At 36.5% G+C, this 27,306-nt stretch overlaps 1 protein-coding gene across 1 annotated transcript in view; it reads right to left on the bottom strand.

The window, feature by feature from the left end:
• Positions 1-16,667: 16,667 nt before the first annotated feature.
• The window catches only part of LOC110447482 (sodium-coupled monocarboxylate transporter 1-like), a 46,701-nt gene continuing 36,062 nt past the window's right edge, over positions 16,668-27,306 (bottom strand). Inside the window, exons 9-18 of the mRNA XM_021493217.1 lie at positions 26,522-26,659; positions 25,739-25,874; positions 24,735-24,823; positions 24,358-24,470; positions 23,756-23,826; positions 21,939-22,025; positions 21,327-21,592; positions 19,730-19,830; positions 19,200-19,318; positions 16,668-18,514 (exon numbers count right to left, since the gene is read on the bottom strand). Coding sequence (XP_021348892.1) covers positions 18,359-18,514; positions 19,200-19,318; positions 19,730-19,830; positions 21,327-21,592; positions 21,939-22,025; positions 23,756-23,826; positions 24,358-24,470; positions 24,735-24,823; positions 25,739-25,874; positions 26,522-26,659 — 1,276 coding nt within the window. The 3' untranslated portion in view covers positions 16,668-18,358. The remainder of the gene's footprint in view (positions 18,515-19,199; positions 19,319-19,729; positions 19,831-21,326; positions 21,593-21,938; positions 22,026-23,755; positions 23,827-24,357; positions 24,471-24,734; positions 24,824-25,738; positions 25,875-26,521; positions 26,660-27,306) is intronic.

Here is a 27,306-nt window from a genome sequence, read left to right as displayed (position 1 = left end):
GGGGGGGCTCGAATCGTCCTCTGTAACGTATACTATGCTAACGGTAACATCTGAATATGTTTTGAAACAATTCTATATTTATTTACCAAAGCCGACATAAAATTGTATTGATATAAGGTTTGTTTGTGTATATTAAACAAGTTTAAATTACAGGGTTTATTAACTAAACTTCCTATCAAAATTATAACTTAAAGTAAAATTCTTGTTATGCCTACCTAACATCCTACACCTAACATCCTACACCTACTTAGCATCCTACATCTACCTTACATCCTACACCAACTTAGCATCCTATACCTAACATCCTTTTACTACCTACCATATACCTACCTAACACCCTACACCTACCTACATCATATGTCTATCTTACATCCTACGGCTACCTTACACCTACACCCACCTAAACTCCTGCACCTACCTAACATCCTACACTACCCTACTACTACCTAACATACTACACTATCCTAACACCTACCTAAGATCATATACCAACCTTACATCCTATGCCTACCTAACACCCTACACTACACCTACCTAACATCCTATGCCTACCTAACACCATATGCTTACCTAACATTCTATACTTTCCTTACATCTTATGTCTACCTTATCTACCTTACATCCTATACCTACCTAACATCCTATAGCCTATGCCTACATAACATCATATACCTAATATGTATAGCAAATACAAAAGGTTGACATTCAATAACAAGTATTCTGGCGTACTTAGATATGAGTTGTTGTTTACAACATGCCTAACATAGATATTATAGATATGTTACGTTAGCTATCTACGGCAGGTGTGCAAATAATCTAATTATCTTAAACATATATATCATGTTAGGTATATAAATACATGCCTAACATAGATATTGTAGATATGTTACGTTAGCTATCTACGGCAGGCGTGGAAATAATCTATCTATCTTAAACATATATATCATGTTAGGTATATAAATACATGCCTAACATAGATATTATAGATATGTTACGTTAGCTATCTACGGCAGGTGTGCAAATAATCTAATTATCTGAAACATATATATCATGTTAGGTATATAAATACATGCCTAACATAGATATTGTAGTTCTCTCCTAAATTATTATCCAATAGGAATAATAACACAAATACAAAATCTTGTATTTCCCAGCGACATAGGCACTGACTGATATTTATTTACATATAATCATCAAAAAACAGCAACACAACAGTGTAAGTGTACATCTCACACACAATCATCACTCCTACCCTACTTATTTATAAATAACAACAACAAAAAATTCACGTGTGCACGGCTTTACCTGTGTCGCCTGAATGACACGTATATACACTATCTCAGCACGTGCGAACACCTGTAGCACGACTAGAGCCACCTATTGGCTACTCTCATACCAAAGAGAAAATAATTTCATCCTAATTCCTAAACCGTCAACCGGTTGAAATTATATATATGTTACGTTAGCTATCTACGGCACGCGTGGAAATAATCTGATTATCTTAAACATATATATCATGTTAGGTATATAAATACATGCCTAACATAGATATTATAGATATGTTACGTTAGCTATCTACGGCAGGCGTGCTAATAATCTAATTATCTTAAACATATATATCATCTAAAATATATAAATACATGCCTAACATAAATATTATATATATGTTACGTTAGCTATCTACGGCAGGCGTGGAAATAATCTAATTATCTTAAACATATATATCATGTTAGGTATATAAATACATGCCTAACATAGATATTATAGATATGTTACGTTAGGTATCTACGGCAGGCGTGCTAATAATCTAATTATCTTAAACATATATATCATCTAAAATATATAAATACATGCCTAACATAAATATTATATATATGTTACGTTAGCTATCTACGGCAGGCGTGGAAATAATCTAATTATCTTAAACATATATATCATGTTAGGTATATAAATACATGCCTAACATAGATATTATAGATATGTTACGTTAGCTATCTACGGCAGGTGTGCAAATAATCTAATTATCTGAAACATATATATCATGTTAGGTATATAAATACATGCCTAACATAGATATTGTAGTTCTCTCCTAAATTATTATCCAATAGGAATAATAACACAAATACAAAATCTTGTATTTCCCAGCGACATAGGCACTGACTGATATTTATTTACATATAATCATCAAAAAACAGCAACACAACAGTGTAAGTGTACATCTCACACACAATCATCACTCCTACCCTACTTATTTATAAATAACAACAACAAAAAATTCACGTGTGCACGGCTTTACCTGTGTCGCCTGAATGACACGTATATACACTATCTCAGCACGTGCGAACACCTGTAGCACGACTAGAGCCACCTATTGGCTACTCTCATACCAAAGAGAAAATAATTTCATCCTAATTCCTAAACCGTCAACCGGTTGAAATTATATATATGTTACGTTAGCTATCTACGGCACGCGTGGAAATAATCTGATTATCTTAAACATATATATCATGTTAGGTATATAAATACATGCCTAACATAGATATTATAGATATGTTACGTTAGCTATCTACGGCAGGCGTGCTAATAATCTAATTATCTTAAACATATATATCATCTAAAATATATAAATACATGCCTAACATAAATATTATATATATGTTACGTTAGCTATCTACGGCAGGCGTGGAAATAATCTAATTATCTTAAAAATATACATGTATATCATGTTAGGTATATACATGCATGCCTAACATAGATATTATAGATATGTTACGTTAGGTATCCACGGCAGGCGTGAAAATAATCTAACTATCTTAAACATATATATCATGTTAGGTATATAAATACATGCCTAACATAGATATTGTAGATATGTTACGTTAGCTATCTACGGCAGGCATGGAAATAATCTAATTATCTGAAACATGTATATCATCTAAAATATATATGGGGCAAAGAAGTAATTCCAACAGTGTAGACAAGTTTAGGTTGTCAAATTTTCGGAGCGATCCGCTCCTTTTTCAAGACACAGTGAAACAGAACAGTTACATGTACCTATACATCATATTACAAGAAGATAGAATTGATATACTATAATTGAAAATATAGCTATTATATAAAACCAATAGTCCCCTCGGCTAAATACAGTTTGAAGGCAGCAATTAAGCTGAGAGCATCGCGGACAAGGAACGCTGATGTAGAGGACCTATTCTTGCGCAAGATGCACTATCATATAAAGTGAGTCAACGAGAGATATCAAAAACGTGGAGTGAAGGAGGAATAAGTAGATGAAATGGCCAAGATACTGTATAAATCTGCAAAATTAATCTGACAACGGCTGTTGGTCACACACACTGACATGAAGCAGCAGGCAGGTGAGATAGCAAACCAACTGTGCAGTAATGCACCATTAGGTCAAATGCCCCCTGGAAAGAAAACGAGCGGATGGCAACCGCCTATCGTTCGTTCATACCTCGAGGGTAGCGGGTTTGTAGATTGGTGATCCAAAACCGTTCTTTCGTACGTCGTCTCGTTTCATCCCATGTAGGGCAATGATCTGTGGCAACAACCTGCATGTCTTTTCAACTATGGCTAGGCATATTAAAATGCCTTGCCACAGGGAAGTCTGGTTTGTTCTGCTTGATGGAGCAGCGATGGTTGTTGATCCTGACATTGAGCTGGGTGCAGGTCTCGCCCACGTACTGTAAAATATATAAATACATGCCTAACATGGATATTATAGATATGTTACGTTAGCTATCTACGGCACGGGTGGAAATAATCTGATTTTCTTAAACATATATATCATCTAAAATATATAAATACATGCCTCTCCATCTGCTCCCAGTCAGAGACATTGGACCCCAGCCTAGTCTGCTGAAATCTGCCCCCGAGATAGCTACTGATGAGACCGACTGTGGCCTCGTCCAACCCATAATCAGTCAGCTTCTGGAGCAGCAGCCCGTGAGGAATACAGTCGAAGGCCTTGGAGAGGTCCATGAGGATAGCACCTACAAACTTGTGTTCATTGGTACTTACCAGAAATGCATTTCCTATGTTACCATGTTATGCAGATGTCGCGCTGAAGTGCCTCCTGTCGTGGTACGCGGGTGCAAAAAACACAATCGTAAGTTACGTCCGACATACTTGTGATAGATTATGTCAGATTTCAGTTGGTATGGTGCTTTATTTTTTTGTGGATACATCTTCATAACGTTGTTATCTTAATAACACCTGCCATCAATGCAGCGACACAAAATGTAAAGGAATCGGGAAAATAATTGCCTCTCTGATCTTAGTAATTTACTACAGATCGTCGATATATGGCTTTGTTGTTTGTTTAATAGCTACAGCAATCAAAGTTTGATGCCAAGATGTACACATACATGAAAACATTTGTTGTTTATTTTAAAGCCACACGCGTCGGTGTGTGATTTGAGAATGTACACAATGCTCCATTTTGTTAAGTCCATCTTATGGATACATTAACTGAAAACGAAGTAAAAGGAAACATATCATAAAAACGGAAGTGATTTTTTAATTAGACCGATCCATGCATATAAAAACAAACCAAAATAGTAATTAAACTAAATTATAAATAAATAGTTAATTAACTTTTTTTTTTTTTTTTTTTTTTGATAAATAATGAATTACTATTCCGGCTTTTCAAAACCAAAAATAATATGTACATGTATATATTTAATTGGTGGTGTATTACATTGCCGACCTTTCCGTAGTACACGAAACAAGAGTTATTCCGCTTTGCACGGAAAACACAATCACATAATTATTTAGCTACGATTTCCGAAGAAAATAGGGAAATGCAAGCAACATTTTTATATCATTACTATTATCCATATGTTGTAAAGCGCCTTAGAGTAATTTTACAAATAATATAGGGCGCTATATAAATGTTGTATATTATTATTATTATTATTATTATCATTTGGGGCGAACTAGTTGGGGCGTTATGTTTTTTTGCGGCGAACTGGTTGGGCCAAAATGAATGAAATTTGGGGCGTAACAGCTTGCAATTGGGTCGTTACAGTTTTGGAGCGAAACGTCCGACACTCGCATGGAATGAACACGCAATAGATTTGTAAACGAGTGCAACAACACAAATGTACATAGCATGGAAAATAGACACTTATCAACTAGGGAAATAGTACAAATGTACATAGAATTCAGTGGCGGCCCTAGTTGCCCGGGCAACACCTTTTTTTCTGTGTCCAAACGCAATCTGGACCAAGGTTGTTGAAATTTTCCTCCATTTCAGATGGGATTTCCTTATAATATCAACCATCCCTTGAACTATGATTTCCTATGGCTTCCCCTGCCAGCAGTTTGAATATCTATATAGATGCTTGATTGATTGATAGGCTGTACGTCCGCTTCACTACCGAGTAGTTCGGTTATCCAGCAGACGAAGAACAAAAAGGAAAATGAGTAGAAGGGATAAAGTATGGAGTAAAGAGTCGAAGAGGGGGATAGGTAAGAGAAGGGGCCGTCTATCCTTGATATATTTACTGTATTACTATAAGTCTAGTTTTTGTAAGACGGCTCCTATGCCTAATAATGCCTTAACCTAACACTCGTCGTACAGCATCACCAAGTCTGGACCGAAAGTGAGGTACTGAACCGCCGCCAGCCACACCAGCCCCTGCCTATTCTATGAATTTGGAAGTCCTTCGAATTGTCTTAATAAAGAGACCATAGTTCTAACGGCCTAAAATTTTGAATAAAGGTTTCACTACCCTCTGTGTCGGCGTTTACGCGCCTACTCTTTTTCGAAAAACCCAGAGGGATTTTTTTCCGTGCGAGATTAGACAGTTCTCACACGGGCCACCATTTATAGTCCCATTCGACGGACTGTATGTTAGTGGTTAGTGTCATGCATGTGCTGTTTTTTTGTTGTCCGTTCAATGTAATCCTCTTTTCATCATTCGTCACTGAGAATATACCTGACTGTACTTGTACCAATGTCATCTTTCTTAAAAACCTCGACTTGTCTTTATCTTACTTCTGCTCATCGTTCCGAAATATTTAGTATGGGTAAAGAGGAAAAACGAGGAAGGTGGGGGAGGGGGGATTATTGTTATCGTTTAGTTATAACCTGGATGGGAGCTGGAGGGGTTGGAGGTTGAAAGAAGTGCTGTGTGTCAAAGAAATGTGCAGATGGATTTATGGGCTTTATCAAATGCTAGTTGTATGGACCGGAGTGGTGTTGGGGATGGAATATTATGTAATTATGAGTATACAAGCAGATAGAATAAAACCGAACAAACAAACATAAAAAAGCAGCAGATATACCACCAGGCCTCCCCCGGGGTGGGTCGGGGGGCGCAGCCGCATAATAGATGTCTTTTGCCGAGTTCATCCATCTATCTTTTTTCCTATAGCGGTATACTTATTTAACACGATTTAATTTTATTTATGTTTAAGAGTGGATTGGTTGTTTTTTTAACTGTATATGGGGGTGGGGCACAAAGGAGGAGACCCCAGACCTCCTGGAGTCACGGTATATACCAATGTATGGGTGGACGAGTAGCAGTCCACCCTGGTATAGCCTCCCTGGGTAACCTTGGGACTTACAGTTTTTTTTATTATGAACGATTTTTACTGCGTTTTTGTTTTTAATGCAATTGCTTGGATATAGTGTTATTATTAGCCTATTAGCTGTGTCAAATAAACAGATCTTGATTACTGTTTCAGTATTCGCTTATCCCGTTATTCCTACCTAACTAATATGTCTATATAGCACCGTCGTCCTCCCTCCTTTACCCGCGCTAACCTTGTAGGGTTTTACGCCGAACGAGCGAGAGGTCCTATTTTAAGGGTCGTATTATACAGTTTATAGTGGTAATAAAGTTCTATCCGTCGTTTAGGCTTTGTACAGTCTAATAACGGCGTACCGAAACGATTGTACATCGCCCCCGACGGTACATATATATATATATTCATGTGTATGTGTTCATGTATGCATATATATATATATATAATATCATACTCGATTAGACATAAGATTGCTGTGGGTTGGAAGACTCGTCCTTTTTAAAACGGAACATCCAGCACGTGGTCAGAACACATACGCTGCAGCTTTCTTACATCAACCGGGAGTGAAATGTTTTAGGTTTTTGAATAATTAATAAATGTTTTTTAGTTTTGAATGATTAATTCAGTTTGTTTATTATTTTGAGTGATTGGATATTGTTGTTATTACAATATTAGCTGTGTCAGATAAACAGATATTGATTATTAGTTCAGTATTCGCTTATCCCGTTATTCCTACCTAACTAATAGGTCTATATAGCACCGTCGAATGAGCGAGAGGACCTATTTTACGGGTAGTATTATGCAGTTTATAGTGCTGATACAGTTCTATCCTAATTTATATCCATCGTTTAAGCTTTGTACAGTCTAAAAACAGCGAACCGCTTTATTTTGAAATGTAATTCGTGTTTATAGAAAAAAGTGGAAAATTTCAAAAGAGTTATTTCCCCTTGATCAATGGTCTCGGGTCCACAATTCTAGATCCTGCTCAAATAGTTTATTTTGCTTGAAATTTTTATCAGATTTATATATTAATCTTTCTGCTTCTTTAATTGCTAGGAGTTCATAAATTGTCGTGATTTTGATCTTATTTTCGTTTAGTTCATTTCTTAATTCTTTAATTTCTTCTTTATGTTTGTGACGGTGCCAAAAAACATGATCTATTGTTTCGTTTTCTTTACAATTGGGACAGGTTGACAGATATATCTTTGTTCATAATACTGATGTTTTCATTTAGTTTGGTTGTACCTAGTTTCAGTCTTGTTATTGTAACATCTTCACTTTTACTATGGCCATATAGTTTAGTTTTTTTAATTGTTTTATTTTTATTATAGTACGTAATTCATTGTTTTGCCCTACCTCGTTCCATGTTTTTATACATTTATTGTCTATGGCTTTGTTTATTAGAGAGTATGCCTCTTCATTAGATGAATTGACTTCACACTGAATTGTTTCTTGTTTTAGTGCCTTTTTGGAAAATTTATCGGCTTTTTCATTTCCGGGAATGTCTACTTGGGCTGATACGTATTCGAATTTTACGGGAATTCCTTGATTTTAAAGAAATTGAACTGAATTTAAAATAGAGTTAAGTACGGTGGTTCTTGTACTGCTTTTTGGTTTCTATCGATTGTAGAGAGGATAGACTATCTGTTAGAATTACAGCCCCTTGTTCAGGTTTTTCTTGGTCAATAATTCTAAGTGCTAGACCTATAGCTATAAATTCACTAGTATATACAAAACAGTTATCAGTTAGTCTTACGAATATTGCTATATTATTTTCTGATGAATAAATCCCTAGTCCTACTCTATTGTTGTCAGGGGTTTTAGACCCGTCCGTATAGTATTTAAGAAATAATCAACATATGTGCGTGCATTATGGTGGAATATATAACGAGCTAAGGACACAGGTAAACATGTGTGGACGCGCCATAGCCACCTGTCGCGGGTTTTAGTACTCACAGCGGCCTACCTCAGTAGTTACAGGCACAGGTTACAGACTGTGCTTTCCTGAGGAGGATTACGACCACATCTGGACATTGCAGTGGATACCAGCGAACAGGGCATCAGGACCCTCCCATGCAGAGGGTCAGGGTCAGCCACATGTCATCCACAGCGGGCAAGTCACGGTCACGGTCACTCAAGAGGTCAGCCAGAGCTGTACAGATCGGGGACTCTAAGTGGACTCTAAGGGTTGGGATTCCCGGATTGCGTTTACTTCTAAAACCATCATCATCGTACCGATAGTTAAGCGGATTTTCTTGGAAGTGCCAGTGATACAACATCATACAATTGACCTGACATGAGTTGGCATATTTAGTTGGTTGCCATGACGTGATGGAAAGTCACTGACCGGCTGATCATGACCCGACCTTCACCTTCACCGACGTCACCGGACAGCTGTGTTTTGCAACCACTGTTCAGACCGATGCTACTTTTTGCAACATTATTCTTCACACACGGTATGTACACTGTAGGCGAATGCTCGACATCACTTGACCTTGAAAGCAGGCAACGTTTTGCAGACATGAAACAACTGAACACGTGTGACGGCAGATACGATGTTTATTTCAATTAACAAACATTGGCACGCTATCGACATCGTTCGTCAAAACATGAAATCAACGCTTGACAGTACATACACACACTGCACACATCGTGAAATGTACGGCACTACCCAGTGAAGTAAAAACAGAAGTAATTGATAATTTACCATTTTGTCCACAGACCTGTACATTTTAAATGTCAATAATTAATAAACCATTTTCACTGCACGGACCCACATACTTTAGGTCTATAGATCCGTGTAATCTTTTGAATAGCAGGCCTGTCAAATATATTTAATCCCGCCTAACAGTTATGCTATTTTTGTTAATTTACGGGGAGGTTGTTGGAACAGCATGCGTGCGCACTATTTCACGTGCATTGGTTATTGGCATCGGTTATTGGCACGCGCATGGTATATCGCTCAATAATGCACTCTTTTTAACCAATGAAAACCGTCGTTACATCACAGACGTAGTTAGAATTAGGTGTATTTTTATATTTATCATTGATAATAGATAAAGCTATTGTCTTAGCTGCTGTTGGATTATCTTTTTTTAATTGTCGCTTTCAAAATATCCTTGCTAATATCTGGTTGGCCTAGTAACCATGGTGGTGTTGGGTTAGGGGATATTTCTTCAATTTGGATGTTTTCTAATTTGTGTTCTTTTATTAAATCATTAGTCACGTGACTAAATGGTGTTTTTTTGTAACCATATAATTTATTTCTATATTTGATGTCCTTGGCGTCTAGTACTATTCGGTTGGGCGGGAAGTCTGCTCCTAATGTTTGGGTTTAATTTATCTCTTCTTAACTTAAGTGGTATTTCGCCGCTTTTTGCTGTAGACTAATTGTTGGAGTAATTTTAATTGCTCCCGGAGCTATTCTTAAAGCTTTATGCTGAATTATGTTTAGTGTTTTTAGTGCATTGTCGGAAGCTGAGTTATATATTTGGCATCCGTTATCTATTTTTGACCTAATTAACGCATTGTAGAGTGTAAGGAGTGTATTTTTATTGGATCCTAATTTGTTCCCGGATACGAATATTAATTTGTTTAGAGTCCTTTTACAGCTTTCTTTTATGTTATTAATATGTGGTATCCATAATAGTAATAATACTATACAACATTTATATAGCGCCCTGTGTAATTTGTAAAATTACTCTAAAGCGCTTTCCAACATATGGATAATAGTAATTGTTATAATTGTGAAAACAAAAAACAAAGGCTTACAATCTCTTTTATACATTTAAGCAAACAATGTGCACATAATTGAACAAGTAAAAGGGTGGTATTTACATGACGTCTTTGCAAAGATTCTAAAATGCAGACGTGAAGGTGAGTTTTGATGTCCCTCTTGAACTTGGCCAGTGTATTTGACTTTCTAATAGCAGATGGTAAGCTATTCCACAACGTAACCGAAACCCTCCCAAAGCATCTGTTTCCGTAGGTCACAGTACGAGATTTTGGGACACACAACAAAGATTCTGACTCCGACCGCAGTGATCGTGACGGCGTGTACAGGGTAACAAGCTCCTGTAGGTACTGAGGAGCTGTTCCATTCAGTGCCTTGTATGTGTATACCAGAATTTTGTACTGCGACCTGTATCGTACAGGTAACCAGTACAACGAATAAAGCACAGGTGTGATGTGCTCTCTCTTTCGAGTAGGAGTAACTAGCCGTGCTGCAGTGTTCTGGACCTCTGCAGACGACTAGTTAGTTTGTCAGATATACCACAGAGCAGGGCATTACCATAATCCAACCGAGAGGTAACAAGTGAATGCACCAAAATCTTGCATGCATCTGCAGTTAAAAACTGCCGAATACATCCGATGTTCCTGATCGGGTAGTAACAGGATTTGGCAATAGCGTTCATTTGTTTCTCCATGTTCAGTGAACTATCAAAGTTTTTAACAGCTGGATCAGTCTTAATAGTTCTGGCACCGACCTTGAGCTGGAGAGCCATTGTTTGCTGACCCTTTGGGGAAAAGACGATAAGTTCCGTCTTTTCCTGACTAAGCTTAAGCATGTTGGCGTTCATCCAGATACTGATATCTGTCGGACAAGCTTCCAGACTTTCTGAGACTGTATTCCAACTGTCCTGTGGTTTTATGACCATGTACATTTGTGTGTCATCGGCATAGCAATGATAGCGAAGGCTATGGCGACGACACATCTCTCCAATCGGTTTGGAGTACATACGATATTTTCGTGGTCCTAACACCGACCCTTGAGGAACCCCTCATGTGAGGTGGAAGATCCGATAGCAACACGCTGTCGTCGTTCACTCAGATAAGACTGTATCCAGCATGCGGTATCAGTCACTCCATAAGAGTATTCCAGGCGTTTATAAAGTATGCCATGGTCGATGACGTCAAATTCAGCTGACAAGTCCTGCATGACAAGCACCGCTCTGCACTTGTTATCCAATGCATGACAGTTTTTGGTCGATTATCATTCCTAGGTATCTCGTTTGTTTTACATATTCCTTTGTTGTATTACCTAGATAGAGATATGATTGTTTATTTCTTCTAGAAAATGACATGGCTACCGTTTTTTCTTTAGATATGTTAAAGCCCCATTTATCAGCCTATTCTTGTATGGAATCTAATGTTCTCTGAATTATTTTACCATTATTTTTTATATTTAAACCGCTTTTCCATATGCTGGTGTCATCAGCGAATTGTCCTATTCGTGCGTGAATTTTATTGTAGCTTTTTAGTTTTAGATGAGAGTCCAGTGTGTTCATATAGATATTGAATAAGGTAGGTGATATTACACAACCTTGTGGTACTCCGTTTTCTAGTGTATGTTCATCTGATAGGGTATTATTTATCCGTACTTGTATTTTCCTATCCTGCAAAAAAATGGGTAATAAACTTTAGGATGTTGCCTGTTATTCCTACTTATTTTAGTGACTTTAGTAGTCCCTCGTGCCAGATGAGATCGTATGATTTTTCAAGATCTAGGAACACGGCCAAGGTGTGGTGGTTTTTACTTAGTGTATCTCTTATTTCCGAAGTTATTCTAACTAATGAGTCTATGGTAGATCTATGGTTTCTGAAACCGCTTTGGTTTTCGCTTATTCGATTCTTTTTAGTTATGTGATATTTTATCTATTGTTTATCATAGTTTCTAGTGTTTTACACAGATGAGCTGTCAGGGAGATTGGTCTATACGATGCTGGATTTTCTTTATCCTTTCCCGGTTTTAAAATTGGGTAGGTCCCCGTTTGTCAGATAGTGTTTACTAGATCTATAATGATTATGTTTAAATTATCTGGGCATTTTTTAAGTATAGAATGTGATAGGCAATGTATGCCCGGGGATGTATTTTATTTTGTTTTGAGTGCGTTTGCATATTCGTCTAAAGTGAACGGGATGTTGAGATTTGTGTCATTATCTTCCAATTCATTGAGCTATTCTCTAATTCCATTTATGTCTGTATTTTAATTCGTCTGTACAGTTTTGGTTACTGCTAGCTTGTTGAGATTGTTTAGCTAGTAAATTCGCTTTCTCTAAATTTGTTTTACCTTCCGCGTTTTTCCCTAAGATTGGAATTTCTTTAGGTGGTATTCCCTGTATCGCTTTGATTTTTTTCCATACTGTTTTAGTATTAGTTTTATTGTTTAGTGAACTACAAAATTCTATCCAGTGATTTTCTTTGTGTTTTTTACATGTTGTATTGATTTTATTTTTAGCTATTTTATAATTTTCGAAGTTTTGTTCTGTTGGATTTTTCTTACAATTTTTTCCCCATCTACGTTTTATTCTCTTTGTTATGGCGCAGCTTTCATTCCACCAGGGTTTATGTTTCCGTTCCCTTGATTTACCGGAAGTTTTGGGGATTGTTTCTGATGCAGCATTTAGTATGACGTTATTAAAGTTGTCATTGTATATATCAATATTTTTGACATCGTTAATCAAGCATTGAACTGTTTTTGAATGGTATTTATGATCTATTTGAATGACACAGCGCACATTATGATTTGTTTGTTTTCAAAGCTGTGTCATTCAAATAGATCATAATTACCATACACAAACAATTCAATACTTATATTTACGTTTTCTCTGTCTCTTATGTTCTTTTTTAACTTACAATTTATATTTAAAATCTAAAATTCCCGCCTCATTGACAGTCCACACAAATTCGTTCAATAGTTGGACCAGCGTGTTGTCGCGTGCTGATTGGCAAACAAAGTAGTACTTTGAAATTTTAACAAACCTTTCAATTTTATTTCACAATTCAGTATCAATACAATTGCGTATGGTATGTATATAGGGTGATTTAAGTTTATCAATAGAACTCTGAGCTGAAAGTTAGATTTGAAATTGTTTCGATTTTCCCCGGAACAAATTTCGTGCATGGATAAATACAGTGAACACTTAAAAGCCGACCTAGCCCTCTACGAGGGAATAATTGTTGGAAGTTTATTCGAACTTTCTCTTTGCTCATTATGTGAAGAATCGAGACGTGAATTTATTTGATGATTGTATGGGAATCTGACTACAGTCGGTAGATTCTATAGCAGCCTCGTTATTTGACATGTCGTCAAAAACTGAGGAAACCGTGGCTGCAAGACGCGTGAAACTGATAGCGTTTCAAGTGAGTGATCTTGCGATGGAGCAGAGGGGTTCGTTACAAATTTCTGAAATGTTTTATGTGTGTTGTGACTCATATCAGAAGGTCTGTATCATATGTGTCAGTAGGTCTATAGAATATGTGTATTTCGGACATTTGTAACGAACACCTGTTGATCAGTGCAGTGTAACAGACGATATTTCTGATAAATTGCATGAGCGTTAAAATTGTTTCCATTGACGGCATTGGTGATTTCAACCGATGTGCATTTTGTACGATATTGCAGACCTTGGTCTTGTTTTCGTGGTAATAAAAGTGTTTTTAATTTAATTTTTTATTTTGCACATAAATTTACAATGACATTGTCAAATATCACAATGCCCAGCGATATTTCAGCAGCCGTCATGTCTATTTATATTGGATATTGTAGTTCCGGTCAGTGTTGTATTAATACGCTAATAATTGTGTCTCGTGATGCATGGTTATTAAAGTCCCATCAACGACACAGCTTTCAAAGAGGCTATATAGTGACAATGTCATGCAAATGTAAATATATATATATATATATATATTTACTTTGTGTGGCTTAAAAATAGTTTATTGTTTCGATTCTTCGTAGCTATCTTACAAACGCGAAACAGGCTAACCTGTCAAGCAGTTTATGATAAGTCAGCTCAGCAATTCAATCAAATAAGTCTAAATCATTTAATTAATAATAAATCGAATTTTATTGTATTTTGGTTGGTATATATGATAATATACAGTATATTATCAAATTCGCGTGGTCTAGTATTTCAATACAAATACTGTATGTACCCCTCCGTAAACGGAACAAAAAACAGGGGGTGAATCTTTGTTGATTCTGGTCATTAAATGTTTTCAAGATAATTTTATTGTTGATCTGTATTACCAATAAATGGGATCTAAATGGCAGTACTTAGCGTTTCTTAGGAAGTATTACAATTCGCTTCCAGGTAAGAAATACATATTCAGTGTCGTTACAACGAATACAATGTCATGAACGGGATATTGAATTCGATAGTAATGATAAATCGCCCTCGGGTGATATAACAACTCGAGGGTGAGTAAATCGTAATGCCACACTCATTAATGGTTTTATTATACTTATTATATATGAAATATAGATAAGAAGGGGGCTATACAGGGGGTTGGGGATCAATTTTCCCTTATTCCTTCTTTTTCAACCAATGATGAGAACTCATGTCGGTCAATATCCAAGTCCATCTTTCCCTTGATACATTTCTTTAGCCCCTAGCTACCATAGACTACTCTGAAGACCTCCCGTTCTCTCACTGGACGCGAGCAAACTTTCACCCAATCGATTGTCTAATGTTGAATTATCGAACCTGTAAAATGCCCTTTTACGGTTAGTTATAACTGCTTAAGTTTCGGTATGAATCCACTGACCCGATCATTATCCATTTTGTATTTAAAAAAAATAATCTGCAATATCTCTTTCATTTCTTTTGCCGACGGCAGACAATATCTTCCCCAAGCAGCCATCTTTGTTGACAGACAATCTACCCGGAACATCTCTACAAATTTCATACGATAGTGAACTACTACTAGAGACTACTCGGAACAGGCTCACGACAAGGCGACATCGCGATTGTTTTGTATCGCGTGATGCTGTAATAATTAATCAGGAACAAGATTACATGGATGAGGTATAATAAAAAAAGGTTATGATATTTTGTTAGTTTGATATTTATATTTCACATACATGTACAGTAAATGACATCAGGAACACTTTACCAGTTTTCATAAAGAGAAATATCCGTTTATTGTATGATGTAATTTAATTGTCTAAAACTTTTCCCGGGTGGAGGCGTCCTGATGCAGGTATCATACAATTACGTGGTCATATTTTGCATGTCATTTTTCTGGCTGAAAACATTTTATGATTGGCATCAAAACCTTATGATCAACCATGGATTTAAATGTCTACTTTGTTTGAAGACCTATGCACTGTGTCTTAAGTTTTTGAAAACTGAGTTTTAATTCCTTTATAGTCAGGGTGTTTATTTCTTATGTATGTGTGTAATGACAACAATCTTGAAGTTCACATTTCGTATTACATGTATAGAATAGTTTTGTCTTCTAAGCTCAATCAGTTGAAAATGATTTTTCGACGTATGTTAAATTGATATAAAAATATAAAACAATATATGCACTTTTGTAATAAAAACATAATCGTTAATAAATGACCATCAAAATGTGTTTCCGAAGTAATTTATTATATCTGAGTAGTATGATACAGGCCCTTTCCCTGTGAATATAATGATCTTGTGTATTAGGTTCAAATGCATATTGCATCAAAAAACTATGACTCAAGTCTAATTATAAAATGAGTTAGTCAATTTGTCCTGTGGAGTTGATATGTCGTCAATTTGTCATGTTGAGTCGATAGGTCGTCAATTTGTCCTGTTGAGTCGATACGTCGTCATTTTGTCCTGTTGAGTCGATAGGTCGTCAATTTGACCTGTTTAGTCGACAGGTCGTCAATTTGTCATGTGGAGTCGATAGGTCGTCAATTTATCCTGTTGAGTCGATAGGTCGTCAATTTGTCCTGTGGAGTCGATACGTCATCAATTTGTCCTGTTGAGTCGATGGGTCGTCAATTTGACCTATTTAGTTGCTAGGTCGTCAATTTCTCCTGTGGAGTTGATATGTCGTCAATTTGTCCTGTTGAGTCGTTACGTGATCAATTTGTCCTGTTGAGTCGATAGGTCGTCAATTTGTCCTGTTGAGTCGATAGGACGTCAATTTGACCTGTTGAGTCGATAGGTCTTCAATTTGTCCTGTTAAGTCAATACGCAGTAAATTTGTCCTGTTGAGTCGATAGATCGTCAATTTGTCCTGTTGAGTCGATACGTCATCAATTTGTACTGTTAAGTCGATAGGCCGTTATGTGTCCTGTTGAGTCGATGGGTCGTCAATTTGTCCTGTTGAGTCGATAAATCGTAAATTTGTCTTGTTGAGTCGATAGGTCATCAATTTGACCTGTTGCGTCGTTACGTAGTCGATTTGTCCTATCGAGCCGATAGGTCGTCAATTTGTCCTGGTGAGACGTAACGTCGTCAATTGGTCCTGTTGAGTCGATAAGTCCTCAATTTCCCCTGTTCAGTTGATATGTCTTCAATTGGTCCTGTAGAGTTGATACGTCATCAATTTATCCTGTTGAGTCGATAGGTCGTCAATTTGTCCTGTTGAGTCGATGGGTCGTCAATGTGTCCTGCTGAGTCGATGGGTCGTCAATTTGTCCTGTTGAGTTGATAGGTCGTCAATTTGTTCTGTTGAGTCGATATGTTGTCCAAGTGTCCTGTTGAGTCGATGGGTTGTCAATTTTTCCTGTTGAGTCGATAAATCGTAAATTTGTCTTGTTGAGTCGATGCGTCGTCAATTTGTCTTGTTGAGTCGTTACGTCGTCAATTTGTCCTGTTGGGTCGGTAGGTCGTCAATTGATCCTGTTGAGTTGATAAGTAGTTAATGTGTCCTGTTCAATCAATAGCTTGTCAATTGGTCCTGCTAAGTCGATAGGTCGTCAATTTGTCCTGTTGAGTCAATACGTAGTAAATTTGTCCTGTTGAGCCGATAGATCGTCAATTTGTCCTGTTGAGTCGATACGTCATCAATTTGTACTGTTAAGTCGATAGGCCGTTATGTGTCCTGTTGAGTCGATGGGTCGTCAATTTGTCCTGTTGAGTCGATAAATCGTAAATTTGTCTTGTTTAGTCGATAGGTCATCAATTTGACCTGTTGGGTGGTTACGTAGTCGATTTGTCCTATCGAGCCGATAGGTCGTCAATTTGTCCTGGTGAGACGTAACGTCGTCAATTGGTCCTGTTGAGTCGATAAGTCCTCAATTTCCCCTTTTCAGTTGATATGTCTTCAATTGGTCCTGTTGAGTCGATAGGTCGTCAATTTGTCCTGGTGAGTCAATACGTAGTAAATTTGTCCTGTTGAGTCGATAGATCGTCAATTTGTCCTGTTGAGTCGATGGGTCATCAATTTGTTCTGTTGAGTCGATAGGTCGTCAATGTGTCCTGTTGAGTCGATGGGTCGTCAATTTGTCCTGTTGAGTCGATAAATCGTAAATGTATCTTGTTGAGTCGATGCGTCATCAATTTGTCCTGTTGAGTTGTTACGTCGTCAATTTGTCCTGTTGAGTCGATAGGTCGTCAATTTGTCCTGTTGAATCGATACGTAGTAAGTTTGTCCTGCTGAGTCGATGGGTCGTCAATTTGTCTTGTTGAGTCGATACGTAGTAAGTTTGTCCTGCTGAGTCGATGGGTCGTCAATTGGTCCTGTTGAGTTGATACGTACTAAATTTGTCCTGTTGAGTCGATAGCTTGTCAATTGGTCCTGTAAAGTCGATAGGTCGTCACTTTGTCCTGTTGAGTCAATACGCAGTAATTTTGTCCTGTTGAGTCGATAGATCGTCAATTTGTCCTGTTGAGTCGATAGGTCGTCAATTTATCCTGTTGAGCTGATACATGTACGTAGTTAATTTGTCCTTTTGAGTCGATAGGTCGTCAATTTGCTATCAAAAGTATATTATGCAGCTGCAAATCTGGTTAAATATGCCAACCATTAGTATATTTCATAAACAAATGATAACATTACATTCTAGTTCTACTTTCAAGTCGTTACTCTGTCAGTATTTCAATCAAACTCTCTTATATCATGACTAGCATTTGGACCATTCCCGCTCGATACAGTGTCAAATTCCTTAATTTCGTACAACTCGATATTAAGTTCTCCAAACAGATCGGTTGGATATGTCGTTTCCACGTCCTGTTTCTCTAGCCATCTTATTCTCTGAAAAATAGTGCAAAACATTTTTTTTGGTAGATACTTTTACTTTAATATTTGCTAAAGTTAAAGGCTCAGTTACATATACAGTATATAATGTAAAACGCCATTCAGTAATTTCTTTATTCATATAAGCCGTTATATACATACATGAGATATATTAGTATTAATTTAGAGTTCCAACATTCACCTAATAAAGTTTACTTTTAGAATTGTCCTACTTGGTTTTATGATATATATTTTACACTCCAAGAATAGTTAACCTTATGCTTTTCATTTCGAAAAGACGTACAATAATAACAGGGAAACAAACTTTTTTAAATAAAATTTGAAAAAGCACTGTCCTCGGTAGGGGTAAACAGCGCAATGATGGTAATCGCATAATGTTTGAAAATAATGCAATTCAATAACATCTTGTAAAATGATGTAGTTATTTTCAAAAGTATAAAACAGTAAAATAGAACAAAAACTCTGAGCATTTGCTGTTCTTTCATATTTGCTATAATAACATTCCTTAAAGAAAGACCTGCCGAAGACTTCCTCGCATTTCGACACCCGGAGGAATTTAACCAATATGTTAGATCCCACAGGGTGTAAGACTACGCAGGTGTCACTTTAGCAAATTGCAAGTGACAATACTTAAAAAAACCACCACTAGACACAAAAATAAAATTCGTGATTATTAATATACCTTTTCAAAATCGACCCCAAACTCAAGCCATCGACGTGCCTTTTTGGGTAGATACGGAAACAACTGGTCCCCGAGAGGTAATATGTATCGCACATCGATTTCATCCTTTGGTGGAATGCCTAGAGATCGAATTGAGCAGAAATGATTTTAATGATTATAATCAATATGCAGAACAAACAATTGAAAAACACAATTTTTATGATGTTTCAATAAATTGCATTTATATTTTGTATTTCTCAAAATTTAGAAGTTCAATAACATCTGAAAATATTTTAATGTCATATAAATCTTACACATATTGCATACACGTTTTTCTCACTTCGTTAGATTAGTATTATTTTGTAAACAAGCAAGATTTATATTTCACGATAACCATTTTTACCATGTTGTATACATTTTTGTAAACAGAATGTGATTCTCGAATGCTATTTCTAATGATACATATAAATGACGTCATTGATATTTTCGCTTCTTCATTACATTACGTTGGTGAGGTCACGTGATAAGGCGTCAGAACACGTATTATGTACCTGTGACATAGCTTACAAGAGCACCAATAACAATTGCCATGGTTACTCCAATGACTCCAAACCACCGGAACGAGACCGAATAAAGCTTGTCAATGCCTTGTCTAGGTCACCGGAAATAGAAAAACACAACACTGCCTCAAAATGTATCAGCTACAATAACAATGTTTTTGCTTGCTTGGCTTTTTTTTTTTTTTTTTTTGCGAAAGGTTCCCGGTCATGATAGGATTGAAATTAATTCAATGCTAGAAATATAAATAGTTGTATACACACCGATTGCATCAAATATTATACGGATATAGTGCATCATGGCAAAAAAACACCAAATCAAATATGTTTATCATACACAAAGTTATTTCAAATCACAAAAAAAAGGTAAATCAGGTAAAACAGATCATTATAATTATTTTAATTAAGGTTTTAAATATCTGAACACACTAAATTCATTTAACCGGATTAAATATTACTTAAACTAAGGTTTAAGACCCATTAAAAATGCTGCAAACTCTAATATTTTCTTCATCATTCGCTGAACTGAGCAACGTTTAAAGGTATTTATATAAACAATACTTACGAAACAGTTAACCTTCATTATATTTTGAAACAATAGTTAGCAGCCTAGGATAGGACTTTTGAATGATTGAATTTGCAGTGAATTTCAAAGGATTAAAAAGTGCAGTATTAAAAAAATTCGCAGCTTTAAACAATCTGAAATTAAAACACTGAGACCGGTTAATTTATTTCAGGAAATGTGGTGAAGTTTAAGTTATCCTATTTTTCTTTCAGATTTATTCGAACAAAAGATGAATATCAGTATGATGTTTACCATGGAAACATAAGTTAAACCCATCCTCAGAAACATTTGTATTTGTGCAGATAATCTCCCATCCTCGATACTCCAGGGGTAACGCTAACTTTCGCTCTCCGCACTCCTGGAATATGTCTCCGTGACCTTGTGGATTAAACGAGAAGACTAGTTTAATCATTTGATGAACATCAAAAGATTCATTCGGGTCGTTCCTCTTTGATCTTCCAATTACGATTGGGCAGGTGTTGTTTTTTTTTTTTACCTAAGACCAATCAAATAGCCAGCCACGTGCCATTAATGTTGCTATGACATTATCCCAGGGGCGCAGAGAGCTAGGTGAGCGTAATTCCTGGATCATCGAGGATGGTCATCTCCCTAACATTCTGTATAAAAAACTTAATAGTATTTAACATGGGAAAGCATTCTAGTAACTGTTAATTTATACCTATTATTGATTATCTACCATTTTCAGTTTTTAGATATGCAATCAGTTTTTAACTGTGAAATGTTAACAATAGTTCTGTTCAACAAAAGATATGATTTTTGTACACAATTGCTTACTTACGATGTTATACAAGTTGGATACTACATATATGTAAATGATATGTGAGAGAAAGTATGCTTAACCTTATCAACGATACTTTCTGGCAGGCTAAATTATAAATTAAAGTCTAATAACAGGGGGAAATTATCAGAAACATTCCTGCTGTTATGTAGCAATCCTTGTTTGCGAAAGATGCAAAAATACATGAGTTTTTAAAATGTGTATGCAAATATCGATATATAACTTACGGTTCAATTGAATTGAAAACATCCATTTCATTTTGATATATTACAATCCGTGAAGCTACATCATTTAATGAAACAGACATTGAGTTGTTTAAGAACGATGCATTTGTCATGCTGGTTGTATTTGCCAATAATGTCGAGTCGAGAAAGCAGTTATCTGTAGGGTTTGGTGGTAGCCAAGGCTGACTTGGTGCAGACGTGAAGAAATTTGATCCGAGTGATAACCATAGAATAAATAGCATAGAACTCGTTCCACCAATGAGAAAGCCCTAAAATGGATTAAGTAATAAGGCTAATTAGTACTTTGGTAGAACTCCTAACTCTAATGTTTTGATCATAAAATCCCATTGCAATCAATATCACTTTAAATAGACACGCTTATTTGATTAATTTTCAAGTTAAAAACCCCGAATGAGATAATAACTTATAAAACGTTAAATATTGCTTAAGAGGTAGTAACACGAAAAGATACATTGCCAAGCAGTATGATTCAAAATATCGTAAAACGTTTTGTAATCGGTGATGAATGATCGATGCATGGTGACAGAAATTACAATATTGCAAATAATAACGTCGATGTATTGATCTTAGAAACAGCGATGTTTCAGTTCCTACCTTTTTTGTTGCCCATGGACAAAATATAGAAAGAAAGAACAGGCCAGCGAGTGGACCTGCAAAGCAGTTAAGGATTGAGCTGCTCACCTAAAAAAAGATCAACTTGAAAACTAAAAGTTGACAGTATGTGGACAATAGCATGCATCACCAATACTGATACATGTACATCAGATGATATTCGTCTCTAATTTGACTGATTCAACATGTTGCCAAACTCTCCATTCCGATCGCAAAGAGAAGACAATACAACCAATAGCTATACACGGATGTTGTTTACATTATATAAAGGTGTTTTTTCAGAATGCACCATTTATAATAATAATAAAATAATTCGAGATTCTTATATACCGCTTTATTACAACCTAGTTCGAAGGTCGTCTCAAAGCGGTTCACAAATAATCATCCTGTGGTAATAAGGCCTTTGCAATTAGCCAATATATTTCTCAACTCCCTGGGGAGCATACAGCCGGTGCTGCCATTTCGGCGCTCACTGCTAGCATTCAACAATTCTAGCGCTGCCCAACCACGTACTCATTTACAGCTAAGTGACTGAAACAAGTGAAGTAAATAATCTTGTTCAAATATACAACATAGTACCGTGCCGTGACTCTAACCTGCAACCTTTCGGTCACGAGCCTGTCGTCCTACCACTTGACTACCGTGTCTCCATTTGAGGTTTTAATACATTTGTAGGTACAGACAGATGATCATGGGCAGGCATCTATATCACAAGATTAACGGTGACAGAAAAACGATATAACACAAGCAGTTCATTCCTCGAAAATTACATTAGATATTGTACATGTCACAAACAGAATTTCTGCAGAGGATAAAGGCAATTGCTACCTGACATCACCGTCCGATCACTTCCTGTCTTGACAAAAATATGTTTTATATTATATTTTCTATTTATTCACGTCAGAATTCCGGCCCTCTATAATATGCGGGAAATATGCGACCCGCGCCCGGAGCGCACTTCAAACTGATATTTTAGAAACAAATCGTCACTTTCTAACACATGTCGCACATGGATTGAAAGATCTGTTCTTTATTGATAAGATGAACATCCATAGCATGCCTCAAACAACCAATACAATCACTAAAAACATATTTTTTCAAACTAACTCTGTTTTACCTTAGTTTTTTGGTAGCCCCGCCTTCTAATGTCACGTGACTAAAATCTCGCCGGCCTACGTCACAATGTTGGGAATAACCTTCGGTAACGCGAGATCTCGTCAAGTCATGTGACATTGCTCATGGCCTAATTTCCATTAAAAACATGGGTTGGTATAGAAAACGTTGGAAAATATTTTTCGTAATGATTTTTGAAACATGTTATTGATACCACCTAGTGCATATAGAATAGATCTTTCGATCCATGTGCGACATGTGTGTGAAAGTTACGATTTGTTTCTAAAATATCAGTTTGAAGTGCGCTCCGGGCGCGGGTCGCATATTTCCCGCATATTATAGAGTGCCGGAGTTCTGACGTTAATCGACGACAGACCGATATGAAAAAGTCGATAAAACGTCAGAATAATTCGGACTAATACATGTAAGATGAATGTTTGATCTGGGCAACTACTGTAATTTTTGTTGTCTGTGAAATGGCTCGCCTTTTCATGAAAATACATTTACTAGTAAATAATATCTACTCAAATTATGTTCTGCATCCATGTTATATAAAAACAAGAAAAACAACAAACACATATCTGACGTTAATGCGTTCTATCATAGGATCAAGGTCAAAGTTCAAAATAGATCGTAAACACTTCAAAGTAGTACACGTTGTTATTTCCTGAAAGCGCTCTACATACCTGACTCAGAGATCCTGATACGTTTGCGATCAAAGCTGTTATTGTAACAGAAAGCCCTCCGTAGATTATCACTGAAACACATTTCAGTATGATCAGAGTGCAAACTTATCATATACGGTAGCAATTTACATATGTCATACTCAAGTCAGAAACGATGTTTGGTCTAAGATATGTACATAAAATATTATTAAATATCTATGAAAATGAATCAGAAACAAAACGGAAAGAAAAAGCTTTTTACGTTAAATACTCATACTATGAAACACAAAAATGTTATCTACATGTTTTAATAAAAGACATTTATCTAGACTTAACAAGGTATGGATGGTCGGGTGGCGCAGAGGATAGCGCAGTTGCCTTTCACCAAGGCGGCCGGGGTTCGATTCCCCGATTGGACGTGAAAAGATATCACCTGCCCGACCGCGTGGGTTCTCTCCGGATACTCTTGTGTCCTCCCATAATAAGATCCACAAGCGCTATCATCCCGGCCAACAATAGTGATTAAAATAAGTTGTAAAAACTTGATTCAAAATTGTTGTAAAATAAATAAAGTTTGTATTAATATTATATATATTATATAACAAGTTGTGGAGATCCCATACCTGAAACCTTTGCTATGGCTGTGGCTTTTCTGTCGGACATGTCCTTGTACCGAGGTTTGAGGAAATCTTCCACTGTCTGAGCGCTAAGACAACTAAGTCCTGAGGAAAGTGTACTAAGATAGCAAAACTTTCAGGTATATACTTTAATCACAACAAATTATATTTTTAAATTTGTATACATATTGTTTTGTATATCAACGATGATGTAGAAATGAAAATTATTAACTGTTTTGAAATTTTTATCAAAATTAATTTTACAATCCTATTAATCCTGAACACACCTTATACGAAATGATATGATTGTTAGATCGAATATTTTATTTCGGATGCGTAAATATCTCAGTAAGTTATCATGTGATCAGTCAATCAATGCCTACCTCAAGGACGCACTAAACAAAGAGGCGAGGAACAGCCCGGAGAGCCCAGGAAGCCCGTGGAATATCCTCACCACCATGTGGGGTAGCAACTTGTATAAACACACAAAAAATGGTCTTATTTGAGTGTTGACTTAACTATTAATCAATCATAACGAGTTGAATGTTCTTTCTTCACATGACATACAAATGAACTAAAGACAGTTGCCACGTGAAATCGTTCACGCTTAGAAGTGATAGAAAATGTTAGCGTACTGCTAAACACGTGATAATGGCGACCACCAGGTTTTTTATAACACCAATACAAATCTTTTCCGATAGAATGCCTGCCACCCAAAATGAATCTCAATGTGAAACGCCCCCATTTTTTTAAAGTGTAACTGGTCGTCGAACGTACGCATATTCATATTGCCAACGTCCACTCCATCAGCTTCGGCACCATCGATTTGGACTGTTTGGTCACTTATAGACACACAAGATTACGACAAAGAATGGTTCTTAGGTATAATAGAGTGGCAAGATAATGTGACTTTCTTACAAGTACAAGAACTCACAAACACAGAATGCAAAAAATCACGCCGATTCCACACTGTTTTTGACATCATTTTTTGTAATGTCTTTTTCGTACTCATCGGGTATCGCTAAATCTGCCTCTTTTTATGCAAATTGCATATAGGATAAAAACCGAGATACCACAAAGTTTAACCTTATACGCTTGATTAGTTCGGGTCCCTAAATACCAGTTTGGTTAGAAATAAGGTGAGTAGATAATTACCTGGTTCGCGTTCCTGATAATACCAGCGTTAATAGAAACCTGGTGACTAGATAATTACCTGGTTCGCATTCCTGATAATACCAGCGTTAATAGAAACCTGGTTACTAGATAATTACCTGGTTCGCGTTCCTGATAATACCAGCGTTAACAGAAACCTGGTTACTAGATACTTACCTGGTTCGCGTTCCTGATTATACCAGCGTTAATAGAAACCTGGTTACTAGATAATTACCTGGTTCGCGTTCCTGATAATACCTGCTTCCACGGGATCACACCCAATAACATTGAAGTAGGCAAACATTACTAGTCCCTCAATATTTACAATAATGCCAAACACGAAGAACACAGGACCAGAGATATACAGAATTCTGAAAACAAAACATTTCACAGAAAGTATTATTATGTTAATTGTTTAATTGGCAATGCCTTCAAATTAACTCAATAAATCAATTTTTACTCTCAACATAACAATTGTGCAATTATTATGTTGATGATAAAACAAAATATGATGCCTCATTGCTAATTCGATTTACTAAAATATGTTGACCATAAACTTTAACATTGGTAACAACAATGTTAGTTATGAGAAGTTTGTATAATAGGAAGGTCGGGTTTTCCAAATTTTAGCGCACTAGCCTTTAACCAAGATAGTCATGGGTGCCTGATCAGATGCCAACTGCCCTGCTTTTACATCAGTACTTTCTAGTACTCAAGGTTTCCCCCTTATCAAGAACCCCTGCCTGAGCGCTTCCATGTTGTAAAATGAAAAATGTTTCATAATTTCAGAACACATATGTAAACAAACATGAATGGCATAAATGAAGATCACTAAGAATATCGTTAATTGCATACAATGTACATGGGCAGTTTAACGGACACAAGAGATATCGGTGAAAGCAAAACGCATCTATTGGAATATACGGTATAAAGGTATATTTTCAGAGAAAATGACAGAAAATATCCTGCCTGTCGACGAACTTAAATTTTGATTTTGTTTCTTGAAAAATCTTCTTACTTTTTGGCCTCTTCCAATGTCTTGACTGAGCTGATCCGTTGTACCGTTGCCTGGTTAAAAGCCATTCCGGAATATCCTATAATTGACCCCACGAATAGTGACCAAAAGGTGTGCCGGACCGTCGGATCAGGGTCAAAGCTGTAATTTTAGATAAAGCCAGGGGCCATACATCCGAACTGATTGCTTAATTGTACATGGCTGAATAGTAGATTTGCAATCAATCCCACATGCCTCGATATTTTTTCTTATATTATCACAGTATCACATTAATTATGTAAACACATGCTTGTCGAATTGATTCACGACATAATACCCCTAGAGCTTCGAGATAATACACTTAAATCACATTATTTATTCTACTATAATCTATGTAAATGCAAAATGTAGATCCTTACAGAACCAGTGGTCTCTTTATTATTTTCTTAAAAAGAAATAGCAAAATGTATCAGCTAGCGTTGGTGGACCCAACAAATGGGTTACGTTTGGGCAAACGGACCAATAATCTGTTACACAATGTATGATAATAATTTCACTCTACGATACAGTTGTGTGACGGAACAACGCATCAAAAATAGCGGGCAAAAATAGTGCATACACCGTGTACATGGTGCGCACACCTGTTCGATTTATCAATCGTTTGCCCAGCTCTGCGCTTCTCCCCACACGCTTGTGTGACTGGGTAGAACTGGTTGATCAATTTTATGAAATGTTAAAAAACTGGGAGCTCTTATGGAATAAGGAACACTGTATATGCAGTGGCGGATCCAGAGACCTATCTGGGGGGG

The sequence above is a fragment of the Mizuhopecten yessoensis genome, unplaced genomic scaffold (genome assembly GCF_002113885.1).
Source record: "Mizuhopecten yessoensis strain PY_sf001 unplaced genomic scaffold, ASM211388v2 scaffold3431, whole genome shotgun sequence".
In the NCBI taxonomy this organism is placed as follows: domain Eukaryota; kingdom Metazoa; phylum Mollusca; class Bivalvia; order Pectinida; family Pectinidae; genus Mizuhopecten; species Mizuhopecten yessoensis.
This window is presented reverse-complemented; position numbering and strand designations above follow the sequence as displayed.